This window comes from Meles meles, chromosome 6 (assembly GCF_922984935.1).
Source record: "Meles meles chromosome 6, mMelMel3.1 paternal haplotype, whole genome shotgun sequence".
Lineage (NCBI taxonomy): Eukaryota > Metazoa > Chordata > Mammalia > Carnivora > Mustelidae > Meles > Meles meles.
Genome location: NC_060071.1, coordinates 130272280 through 130285651, shown reverse-complemented (window position 1 = coordinate 130285651; position 13372 = coordinate 130272280). Strand labels below are relative to the sequence as shown.

The window sequence follows — 13372 nt, the reverse complement described above, 5'->3', positions numbered from 1 at the left end:
TGAAGGGCATAACTGAAATCAGTACTGCAGATTGGTCTCACTCTACTGTCCAGGTCTTACTGAGAGTAACTTTGCCATAAAGACAAGATGGCCAGTGACCAAGGTGGGTAGACTGTGTAGAGAAGAGTTCATAGCGCAGGTTTAAACTTCTGTCCTTGAAAAGGTTTATAAGGTTAGCCCTTGGCTGGTGTCTAGGAACTTAAGATTCTGGAAGAGTGCCTACTACCCTGTTATGAGTGACTCATCCCAAGTGTACAAACAGTATGGTTTATGGTGAACACCTGTTTTCCTTGTGCAAGTCTGTAATCTTGGTATGGGCTAGGCACAGACTGCCTACATGACCAGCACCCTAAAATGACTCCAGGTATTAGGTCTCGGGGCACCTAGGTGGCTCAGTCTTTAAGCATCTGCCTTTGGCTCAGGTCATGATTCCAGGATCCTGGGATCGAGCCCCACATTGGGCTACTTGCTCAGTGGAAAGCCTGCTTCTCTCTCTTCCACTCCCCCTGTTTTTGTCTCCTCTCTTGCTATCTCTCTGTCAAATAAATAAATAAAATCTTAAAACAAAAAAAAGGTATTAGGTCTCTAACCAGTTTCCCTGGTAGATAGCATGTCACAGGTGTTGTCACAACTGTTATGGGGGAAATGAAATACGTTCTGTGTGGCTCCCCAGGGAGAGGACCTTTGGAAGCTGCATGTTTTCCCCAGACTTCACCCATGTATCTTTCTCTTTATTGATTTTGCTTTGTGTTCTTTTGCTGTAATAAATCATAGCCCTAAGTATGACTACATGCTCAGTCCTGTGAGTCTCACGGAGAATCACTAAGCTGAAGGTGTGGTCCTGGGGATCCCAGACACAGCTGGAAATAAGTGTGAAATAGTCAACAAACAGCAAGAAGGCAAAAATGGCTGGAGTCATGTGAGTGAAGGGATGTGGCAGAAGATGAAGTCAGAGGGATAGGAAGCACTTGATCATGTAAAGCCTTGTTTGGACTTTATTCTGAATGTGACCGGAAGCCACCGGAGGCTCTGAACAGGAAGGAGAACTGCTCTGGCTGCTGCTAAGAGAACTGACATAAGGGGAAGAGGGGAAAGCAGGGACACCAAGCAGTAAGTTCTTAAAGTTCTTAAAGTTGAAGTTCTCTTCAACTACCCTTGGTGGTTCAGATCTGCTTCAGAAAGGAGAAACTTACGTTCATTTTTAAGGATGAGTAGAAATATGATAAACTTGGGCAAGGGGGTGAGGAAAGTATTCCAAACAGTAGGAAGAACTTGCACAAGTTATGACCTAGAAGCATAAACTGCATGGTGTATTTGAAGATTGGTGAAGGGTCTGATACAGCTGTAAGAGGGTTTTGGGCAGAGTTGTGGGAGATGAAGTCACAGAGGCCAACAGGCATGCTGCACATGGAAGGCTTTGGGAATCATGTTAAGGAGTTTGTGCTGCATCTCACAGGCAAATGGGGAGATAATGAAGGGTTGTAAATAGAGGAGTTATGGATCAAATTTGGGTTTTAGGAAGATCAATATGGCAGAGACATGGATGAGAGGCCAATAAAGGAAGAAAGTCTAGAAGTAAATGTCATATTACCCAGTTCTAATGTAGTTGGGACTGCACACACTCAAAGCCATGCATATGTAACTTATGTTATATATAAACAGAGAGAGGTGACATGCTCAAATCATGTTAGAAACATGCTGATGAAAGACCTTCTGTCAAACACACTAAAGGTACTTAATCCCAGGAGGGTTCTTCTTACCTATGGAATGCTTTAGCAGGATGGACGTGGTGTGTCTAGACTGCTCACTGTACATAAACCTGGGATATATATATTTTGAGGAATGACCTCCTAGAAAATATCACATAAGCTATGCAATTATCAGAGACTAAACTGGAGATGTTTTATAATGGAAACAGCTCCCTTTCATGGAAGTGACATTCCATATACACCATTTAGAGGCCTCGTATGTTAAAATCTGGGCCAGGGTGCACCCTAATTGAGGCAAGGAGGACCTGGGAGTAGCCCTGGCAGTCTGAACTTCTTGACACTTCACCTGTGTCTTGTGATAATTATTATCTCTGAAAATATTAGTGAAGTTTGGTACTGGGTAAGATCTCTTTATTCTTTTGAATTCACAATTTGTGAATCTGACCTACTGGGTTTTTTTGTTTGTTTGTTTGTTTGTTTTACAATGTTTAATTCAAACTGGAAGAACCAGGATGAATGATACATTTCCTAACCGTATTCACCAGAAAGAGTGACCAGTATGACAACTCAGTTGCAATGCATGTTCCTGGTGCCTAGATTATAGTGTCTAAATGCAATTTCCTACGAAAAGGAATTTGGGTTTTTTTTTTTTTCCTTGAGAAATGGCTGATTCATTTCAAGGTTAGGGAATGTGTAAGATGAATTTAAGATATCCCATCTTGCCTGAAAAATAAAAACAAGTTTAAAAGTCTGTTATGATTAGTCCAAAAGAATGAACTTAAAGGGACTCTCGGTATGCCAAATTAGGATAATGTGAGCAATGAAAAAGGACTGCAATCCTGTGAAGCAAACATATGTGAAACGCCCAGATCTGGAATGATGCTCAGAAGCAAAGCAAACAGAAACAAACGGACAAAAATGTACCTACTGGCCTCCTCTGGAGTTTGCTAGAGCACCAAATTATTACTTGAAAATATTTCAAGGGAAAGAACCAAGCATTTATCCTGCTTGTAAGGACTGTGTTTCAGGGTAAGCAAAGAGTTGATGAGGGCAAGTTTTTCTTTATAAAAGAATCCCAGGTAACAAATGCAGGAGGTGTTATACATCAGAAAGACATCATTTTGCGATTCCTAGTGAAATAATGGATCCAGACAAACAAAATGGTTGTGGAAGCCTCTGGGTGAAAGGTCAGTGAGGAACTTCTGAATGGCTGGATCAGGCTGACATCACCCAGCTTCACTGATCAATTACTAGAAGTGGGACAATCAAATACTCTATGCCTCTGGATGTAATATGTTAGGAAGTACACAATACTCTATTATGAGATAGTCTCAGGAAAAAACCAGAGCTAAATCTACCTCGGCGTCTACAGTTAACGTCCAGTTTACAGACTACACAGCAGAGAGTGAGTAAGTTCAATGACATTACAAGGATACAACCAGCTAGATCCAGAATGTGGGAAACTGTATAGCACAAAGGACATTATTTCTTTAACAAATAAAATGAAATAAAAAACAACGGAGAATGACCTGTTATAGATTAAGAGAAACCTAAGATCTTGGTGTGGATACTGATTCAAACCAATCAGTTCTAAAAAGATACCTGAACCAACAGGGAAAACTGCAGAGGGCCTGGGGACTGGGTGATTAAAGAAAAATCGTTAATTTTGTGGGCATTATAATACCACTGTGGTTTGCTGGGGGGAAAAAAGCCATATTTTCAGAGATACATACACAGGTGATATAACATGGAATCTGCTGTAAATACTCTAGGAAAGAAGAGAGTAGATGCATGTGGGTTGCAGAGATGAAGCAAGAATAAGAATGTGGAGGGCTGCTGACCCTGGGTGATGGGCAAGGGGGTCACTACCACCCTCCACTTTTGTGTGTATTTTGAAGCCTCCCTCATAAAAAAATAAAAACGAATGAATTAAACTATAATATTTGGCAAAAATTTAAAAATGGTAATACATATTTTTGGCTGAGGCACAGGAAAAGGAGTCATTTCAGAGAAAGTGGACAGAATTACTTTTTTTTTTTTTTAACCTTTTAACAGTATGGGATCAAATATCTTTTAAAATTTTACATTCAGTACAGGAAATTTACTTTAAAAAACTAATTCTCAGAAAATTTTCATAGGTGTGCACAAAGATACATCTAAAATGATCTCCCAGCAAAAAAAATTTATAAACAATCTGTTTCTAATTTATGGTATATTTACATGTAAATTTTTAAAGTTTTATTTACTTAAGTAATCTCTATGTCCACCATGGAGCTTGGACTCATGACCCTAAGATCAAGAGTCACGTGCTCCTCCAAATAAGTCAGCCAGGGCTCCTACCTGTAAAATTTTTTATAGCCATTAACCACCAAATTTTAAAAGAATACTAAATGATAGGGGAAAACGTTCAAGACAAACTGTTAAGCACAAAATGCAGGCTGTAAAACAGTATATACATTTTGACCCAATTTAGTCTTTTTAGAACTATACATTTAGAAAAGAGCTTGAGGAGTTTTCTCCATGATGTTAACAGCTGTGATGTCTAGCTCATGGGATTAAAGTAATTTTAATTTTAATTTTTTTAGACATGGTTTTTCTATTCATGGGTATGGATATTTGTAATAAAAAAATTCTAGTTTTTTTAAAAAATTGTATTTTTGAAAGATAAAATCTGGATCAATTTCCAAAAGTGACTAGTAACAGAGTAGTAAGTGGGTATCGTTGTGATCTTTGAAATAATAAACAAAATGACAGAAGGTTGGTGGGACAGGACTGAGTAGATTAATAATTAATTCTTAGAAGGATAGGTATTCAGCACACTCTACTATGAGAAAGAGCGAGTTTTAAATTTAAAAATAGAGGGTGTCAAGAAGGTAAAAGTTAGAAGGGATCAAAGTTTACATAAGCTTCAGTTAGATAAACACCTATATCAATTTCCTAGGTGATTGGGAAGGTTATTGTAGTAAAAATCCTAACACAATTCTGAACATAACCAGAGCAGCGTATTAAATGATTTTTCCCAAGTTTCCATTTTGTGTCCCACTTGGACAGACAATTACATACTGGAGTACAAAAAGAGGATGTTAGGATATTAATACAAATCTAATTTTGATTATCGAATTCAGCTTATGTAACTTAGGTCAAATCTGTTAGGTGAATAACTCTGATATATAAAAACCTAGAAAATCATTAACTACTACACTCTACACATAATACGTGGCTCATAATCAATAAAACCAGACTTCTGCATCTTTCTACACTAGTTAAAAATTTCACTTATCTCCTTCCTAAATTAGGCAAAGCAAGAAAAATGTCCAGACTACCTTGTTTCCGTACTTTTGTTGGTTCTTCGTAGTCCTTGTTTTCTGGATTTGGAGATTCTAGAAAGCGGATTTCTTCTGTGACACTTTCCCCTTCTTGGCTCCTGAGGCTGTCTTCCTCTTCTTGAATAGGTGATTCTAATTCTGATTCTTCTGAATCAAGAAATATCTGACCAGCGACTACTCTGCCAGCTGTGTTATGGTCCTTTACAGGCTCATCTGATGACAAAGAAGTCTGAGAATATAAGATATTTTTAGTTTTCAAATAGTATCAGGACTGTCTCCAACCCAACTTGACCATTACTTTTACTAATCCAGATACATCTCCTTCAGCTGTGAACGTGCCATACTTGCTCATCTCTCTAAACTTTGGTATGTGTTCATCACATGCCTTCCTCACTTGCCTAACGTGACTCTTTCTTCCGATTTCAACTTAAATGTTATTTCTCACAGGAAGCATTCCTTAACTCCTGAAGCTTGGAGTAGGGGCCCCTACAAACTCCCAACATAGCTTATACTTGCCCTTATGACAACTTTCTGCCCTGTACTACAACTTTGTTTCTCATCTATATTCCCTCAAATCTAGAGATCAGAGATCATAACTGAATGGTCTCCTTGGATACATAATCAGCCTTATTCACTCAACCAACCAATTTAAATGTATTAACTCCACAGATTTATAAAAACTGATAGAAGTGGAAACAAATGGCAGTTAAGTCTTCAAAATTAAAAAAAAAACCCTAAAAACTAAAAAAACAGGAATAAAATCCATCAGTAGGCAGTAGAATATTACTGCCTTCAGGCTCTACACACGCAGCACATTCAAGTTAAATTTAAACCTAATAACCAACACTCTGAATGAAAATATTATTCTGTTTCCTACAGGTCAGTGATTTTTTTCTCCCCAGAAGAACTAGGGTATTGATACCAGCTACATATATTTTTTTCTTTTTTTCCCTTAATCCCATTCTGTTGCTCAAAAGACAGATTTCATATCCTTTCTAAGACATGTAATTCGTGCTTTTAAATTGGGCATCAAATACTGGTCAATGCAGATTATAGTACACACCTTGGAATCTAAGGATTCATCTTGATTGCCTTCTTCATCTGTAAAGAAATTTCAAGACAATTTCATCATCCTTCTTGTTGGGAAATTACAGGTATTGTTAAAGCACTTGATAAATACAACAAATGATAATCAGACACTTGATAAATACACCTAGAATTATCTAAAAATCAGTTGTATTCAACAATTGTACAGAAAAGATTAGGTAAAAGGAAAGCAAGGGGTTAGATGGAACAGTTCTTCCTCTTTCCCAGGGGAGGCACTGCTTTCATCTAGTGCCTTATTCAGGTAAGAAGACCAATTACCACCACCACCCTCACCACCACCAAAACGAGACACTTCCTCAGACAGCATCCAATTCTTTTGTTCATATTTATTCTACTACTGAGTTACTAAACTTAAAAAATAAAATCTCTGATTCTGTGGTTCAGGGTTCCACCTATTATTTCCTCTGCTCAGAATCTGGAGTTATAGAGCTTATTTTAGTGCTGGTGATGATCAGCATTTTACTGTTCACTGAGACTGCTAAAGAGGGACACTAACAATTACTATTACGTGACAGAAGAGTTGCCAGACTAAGATATTTAGGATTTGTGTTCTATTTCACTGAAGAGTTAACGAGATAAAAGCAAAAAGTAGCATCATACCATCATGTACTTACTCACATGAGATCTATTTATTAAGAAATCAGTATCTTATATTAAATAAACAATGAATCCAGCCCCTGGTTACATCTTTCTTCCAAATTCATATCTACTGCTTTGGCTTTGTCCAATTATGTTAATTTTCTATTATTCTGTGTTTCTGTGCTATTACTTCTATTCTGGCTACTTGCTACTCTTTTTCCTGATCTTATACAAACACACGGAGCACAAATGTCCATATGCTTAAGTTTGGTCATTGTAATCCTGGCCAGTTTACGAAAAACAACTGTTAGATGGTCTCTAGTTTTCCTTCTTCTTCTTAAAATGATCAATTTTACCCAGGAGTCACCTTCAGTTATAAGCTCATAAGCTATATAAGAAATTGACCAGTAGACAAAATGCTACAAAACCATGTGCTTTTTACTAGAAAATGTGGTGTTACAGTTGCCATTAATCTTTACTTCATATGGTTATATCTTAAATATTATTTGTAACTTGTAACTCTTTCAAGCATAACAAAAATATGCTTTGGAGTTTGTATTATCGAAGTAGTGAGCTAACTTTAAGAAGTATAACCTGGGGTGCCTGGGTGGCTCAGCAGGTTAAAGCCTCTGCCTTCGGCTCAGGTCATGATCCCAGGGTCCTGGAATGGAGACCCCGCATTGGGTTCTCTGCTCAGCAGGGAGCCTGCTTCCCTTCCTATGCCTCTCTGCCTACTTGTGATCTCTGTCAAATAAATAAAATCTTAAAAAAAAAAAAAGTATAACCAATTCATTATGTGTAAAATACACAACACTATTTCATAGTATTTGTTTCTTTTGAATATTTGAGAAAACTAGTCTACTAGTGAGGTTTGCCATACAAGAAAAGTGCTGTCAATTCAAAGAACACTTAAACTATAGTTACTTTCACATTTACTACTTTTAGACTACCTTCCAAATATTTTATTTCTGATGGGTGGGGAAGTGAAGGGTATATAGCATGTATTATCCCACAGTACCTATAACATTTAGGTAGTGATGGCACTTAATTAACAATCATCCTTCATGCTAACTTCTTCACAAGTTTTACCCAAAGCCCAAATTCTAACATGGTTCAAATTCCATTCTCAGCAACATTTGGATAAAGGAAAAAAAATTCATCTCTACCATATATCAAAGTTGTATGAGTGGATATGTTTAAATAATCACAAACATTAACTAGTTAATGTATCAAGAGCAGACATTAATTGTGTAAATGTATATAGTATATCCCCAAACTTATAAATAAGCCAGAACTCTTAAATTACTAATCACTAAATCATGAAATTTAGTACCTTCTCCAACAGGTCACATACGCAGCAAAAAAGTATATAACACAGATACCTATAAGTAAATTTGAAGACATGTACATTTGAGATACTACAAGCTATTACACATTCAAGTAGCAAAATATGTTTTTAAACTCCAGGAGACATTGAAACCTGTGACATCAGGGTTATTTCACATGAATTGCATCATGCTTCTGTCTCTCTTCTCTTCAAACTAGCAATATATACTAAGGTTACTAGTAAATAAGAACATTCTTTCTCATTTACTAAATGGGAAAGTCTATACCAGATGGTAGTCTTAAAGCATAAGCTATTTTCTCTCTCATACTGATATATCTATTCACATAACACTTTTATAGAAGTTGCTTATAATCTAGAAACTTCTGATATGTATTAGTCAGGTGACAAAGACACTTAAGTTATGCATAAACAAAAATAATAATGCTTTAAGCAGAACACGGACATCAGGAAAAAATGCAAAAGAGTTAAATGAAGAGTTACAGATTTCTCATTCAACAGTATCACATCCAGAATATAATGGTTTACATTACTTTAATAATTGTATACTTTCCTTTGAAAAAGACTAATTTTCATCTTTATTATATCAGCCAACCAAATGGCAAAAAGTACCAGGGATATTCTTTCAGGGAAAAGTAATTATCATAAATTCATTTTCCAACTTGTCATGTAAACTAAACAGACTGATAGACATTCAAACACAGAAGTCCTAAGAGTTTGGTGAAAAGAGAGCAGACATCTGCTCTCTGCTTTACCACTGAATCTGTGCAGATCCTACAATACTCCTGATTTTTAATTACTCCAAAATCATTCAAAACCTCACTTCATTACATATTAATTTTATACACGTGGTTCAAAATAGCAAGCTTGGTCAGCCTCCTCTTTCTCAACCGGTCAAAAGAGAATAATACCATCTGTCCTGTTGACTCACAATAATGTTTTAGGGAAGAAAAGAATAATGAAATTAAACACCGTCTGCAATCTGAAATTTACTCTTTGAATATCTAATAGAACTATTACCTGAAATACTTAGTGGTGGACCTAATTTAAAAGATTCTGTAACACTGGCATAAAGGGAGAAAAAAGAAAAAGCAAACCATTTGTCTCTTCCTGCTGAAAATAAGAAAACAAGTATTTCTAAGTGAGAAAACATATAGAATTTCTCATTACTGAGGAAATGGAGAACTATCTTTTTAACCTTCTCCTTTATTTATTCACAGGAAAAAAAGCATTTTGAATAAAAATGTCATATATCTTTTTTAAAAATTTATTTATTTGACAGACAGAGATCACAAGTAGGCAGAGAGGCAGGCAGAGAGAGAGGAGGAAGCAGGCTCCCTGCTGAGCAGAGAGCCCAATGTGGGGCTCGATCCCAGGACCCTGGGATCATGACCTGAGCCGAAGGCAGAGGCTTTAACCCACTGAGCCACCCAGGCACCCCAAAAATGTCATATTTTTATATGCCTTTAAAACAAGATATGAAATAGCAACTACTAACAGTGATAGGATCAAGATTCCCTTTGTTGGCTGATTATACCTGGTAAACACGCAACTTGCTTTGGTAACCAGCAACATTCAAACTTTAAATCCACACAAAATTATGGCCCAAGACTTGATTTTTAAATAGGAGCAAATCGTTAATAATGAGGCTGACTTCCTGTATACATAAGCAATTTAATGAATAAAAAAAGTCAACTGAAAATCCATGTACTCAATTTCTAAAACTTTACCTCACACAAGTGTTTCACTATAATTGCACTTGAGTGCAACGTGCCTTTATTACCTGTCAGCACATCTCTGTTGCTTTAGTTCTGGCTAAGTATGGATTCTGGCTCCAAATGCCCTGGCACAGGTGAACTACGATGGAAATCCAAGCAGACATTTTTCGAACCCAGTTCTCTGCTTACATCAACACAATCCAAAGATTTAACACTTCAGTATGAGTAATCTATTATAACATCCCGAGAATCCGTACTGTTGATTAAATGACTTCTTCAAGTACCATTTCCACTGACGTGAAGCTCTTAAGCATATGAAATCTAGTTAACAGAACATCCAGGAAAATGTTTGTAGGGCTTTAATTTTCTTTAAATTCTGCAAACTGAATTCAGAGGAATACTCACCGTGTTCTTTAACTAGCTGTTCTTACACATTAGTGTGAAGAATTATTTGTGAAGCTTGTTTAACTACAGATACCCAGACCTGCTCCAGACCTAAAACTGCATGTTTAACAAACTCCTACGAGGACTTCTGATGCAAGTGGTCTATGGCCCATCAGGTACTCTATCGATTACACTCAACAGTATTTCATATTTCCTGTGGCCAAATAATTGTTAGCAGTGCTTCAAGAGTTAGGTAGTTTTGGAGATTTGGTCATGAATACGAACCATTACTAAAAAGGGGGAAGGCAGACCTCAAGGCATGATGTTGGCAGTAAAGTAACTAGCATATGCTTGTTGCTTTTGAAATGGTATCTCAAACCACAATATGGATAGAATTTTAGGTTTAGACCTCTTATTTTAGAAACAGAATGACGTTATGGCATTGACTTACAACTAGGACAGATAATTTGGGGATTCAAATAACCATCTGGGAAATTTTCTGTTGGAAAAAAAAAAAAAAAGTTGACATTTAAACCCTGCCTTGTTCCAAAAAAATTTAAAGCCACAGAACAGCTGTTTTGTTAACTAAACTGATTAAAATCCAAAAGCTTTATTGTACTAACTTGTTTCTTTACCAACATTTAGAAACACTAAGGGCTTCTTTATCAACACTCCCAAAAGAGAAGTTTTCAGATGTAGGCAGACTGAACTATTAAGAAAGAAAAATACATTTCAGAATCCTAGTATTAAGCCGCTAACTGGAAAATCAACTCAAAAGCACATGAATTTTTATATCTATACAAAACATGAAAACCAGGTGCTATATACATTTTTAATTTACAGGGACCAAGATTTCCTTAAAAAAAATATCACAGAGTTACTGTCAACAAACATGGGGCAACTCAGAAACATGGTGACAGAGATAAACTCCACTTTCTCAGGAATATCTCCTAAAAAGGGATTGAGAGTGGACACAGTTACATCAAAAGTCTTCATTTTTAAACAGACCAGGAAATAAGGGGCACCTCAGGTGCTAAGCAATCCACCAAACCACTGTCAACATCCTGGTCTGAGGGACCCGGCACTGCTCAGTGGTAACCCCAGGTGTGTCAACTACTTAACTTACAAATCCCAAGCACATAACCTGTCTGAGAGTTGAGGAAGTTCCAGTAAGGCTCAGGTGTCACTGTGGAGCTAAGCCAGCTATCGGGATTTATTCCCCAAGAGTCAATTCCTCACTCGCAAGGAGTCGCGTAAAGTTTGTTAAGTGAGGAGAGGTGTGGGCAGGGTGACCGCCCCTTCCCTTCCTCCCCTCTCTAGCTCCCTAAACACCCCCTCTATGCCAGGCCAGCCAAAGCCCGAGGAATGACAGCGAGAGGCTAGTGCGAGGTGTGACCAGAGAGAGTGGAGTCTCCAGCTTGAGCCCCCACGGCCCTGCCCCGGGATGGAGGCCGGGGGGGCGGGCGGTGGCTCCCGGCCTCCAGTCCGAGGGGGCGGATACTGACCCGAGGACGCCGAGGCCGAGCCCAGCAGCACCGCACAGAGCAGCAGCGTCAGCCCAACTCGGACCCGCATCCTGCTCCCGCGGCCGCTGCCACCCCCTGGAGCTATCGCTTTCGCCTCTGCCACCACCGACTCAGCCACCGCCGCCGCCTCGCCGCTGCTCTTCCTGCTCTGGTCTCCTTCCTCCGCCCCTTCCCAGGCCTCCCTGCCCTAGAGCGGAGCCAATCCCCGCCCGCCGCCTCGGGCTCTGTGCCCAATCGCCGCAGTCTTCCCGCCCACCTTATTGCCCCGCCCCCGAGGTCATACATTGACCAATAATTTTGCAAGATTCCCACACCGGCTTTCCCGGTTGGACCACGGCCTCACGACATGGCCCCAGCTAATTGGTAGATCTGGGTTCAGCCATCTCGGAATCAGGGCGTGAGTCCAGGGCCGGGAAGAAAAGAAAGTCACCCAGGACTACAATTCCCACAATACACTTCACGGGCCTCTTTCGAAGTGTGCTCTCGGAAAACGTATCCCATTATGGAGCAAGATTTTAAAAGTGCAGGTGGGTGTTGAAGTTAAGAGAACTTACTGAGTAACACCTGGGCTAGACGTTAACTCAAGGCCACGAACCCGCAGGGTGTTTTGTTTGTTTGTTTGTTTGAGCCAGCATGTATAACAAGAAACACACATTATAAGGTTAAGCGTTTGTAATGTGTTAAGCTGTTCTTCCTCTTTGTTTTATTTAGAAAATTTGAATTGGACACATCTGAGACTTAGGAAAAGTACAACAGCTAGACCGAGTTCTAAGTATTTTGTTGAACGTAGATAAAACAGTGCCATATATAGGGAAACCGGGATGGAACTCACTACCCCTTTTCCTTTCCCTGACAAAACAAATGGAAAGAAACCCCATTCAGTGCAGATCATTTTAATGCCAGTGTCATTTTTAGGAGGGCCATCAGGTAATAATCATCCGGAGAACGTGCTCACAGCCTTTGCAAAAAGCCTTTCAAACCCTTGTCCTTATCCCTTTCGTTTTTGTGAGTTACACTGTTTTCTTCCTCCTGAGTTCAGGAGGCTGGAGTGGTGTATTTGGAGACAAAGGTGAGGGTGATCACATTGCAGACAAGGAAATAGTCTTGTGTATCAAGTACCAACTCCAGGCATGTTCCCACTGGTAGCAGGGCAGTGACTTGTGTTCCTGCCCACTCATCAAATTGTGTCTTTCTGTTTTCCCTAGCATCCACCCACCGTCAGCTTGGTCCTGGAACTGAGTTGAACTCAGTCCTCACCTCCCTTGAGGTCAGGTTTCTGGACAAGTCCACCCTAGCCACATATCTTAATACCTCCAGGCATTTTTTCCCCCATTTTAAAATTTTTTTATTTTTTATTTTTATTTTATTATTATTTTTTTATTTGACAGACAGAGATCACAAGTAGGCAGAGAGGCAGGTAGATAGAGAGAGGGGGAAGCAGGCTCCCTGCTGAGCAGAGAGCCCAATGCCAAGCTCCATCCCAGGACCCTGGGATCATGACCCGAGCTGAAGGCAGAGGCTTTAACCCACTGAGCCACCGAGGCGCCCTTCCATTTTTTTTTTTTTTTAAATCCTCTTTTCCGGGAGAAGGATAAAAAACTGTTAAACCAGACGCCCCTCCCCAAAAAACCCCCAAATACTAACTGCTGTTCCACATTGACATCAGAGGAGATGAAGG

General features: G+C 39.0%; 1 protein-coding gene across 1 annotated transcript in view; it reads right to left on the bottom strand.

The window, feature by feature from the left end:
* The window catches only part of SEL1L (SEL1L adaptor subunit of ERAD E3 ubiquitin ligase), a 58619-nt gene extending 46779 nt beyond the window's left edge, over positions 1–11840 (bottom strand). The window contains exons 1-3 of the mRNA XM_046008051.1: positions 11674–11840; positions 6099–6136; positions 5033–5264 (exon numbers count right to left, since the gene is read on the bottom strand). Of these exons, the coding sequence (XP_045864007.1) occupies positions 5033–5264; positions 6099–6136; positions 11674–11743 (340 nt within the window). The 5' untranslated portion in view covers positions 11744–11840. The remainder of the gene's footprint in view (positions 1–5032; positions 5265–6098; positions 6137–11673) is intronic.
* Positions 11841–13372: the final 1532 nt, after the last annotated feature.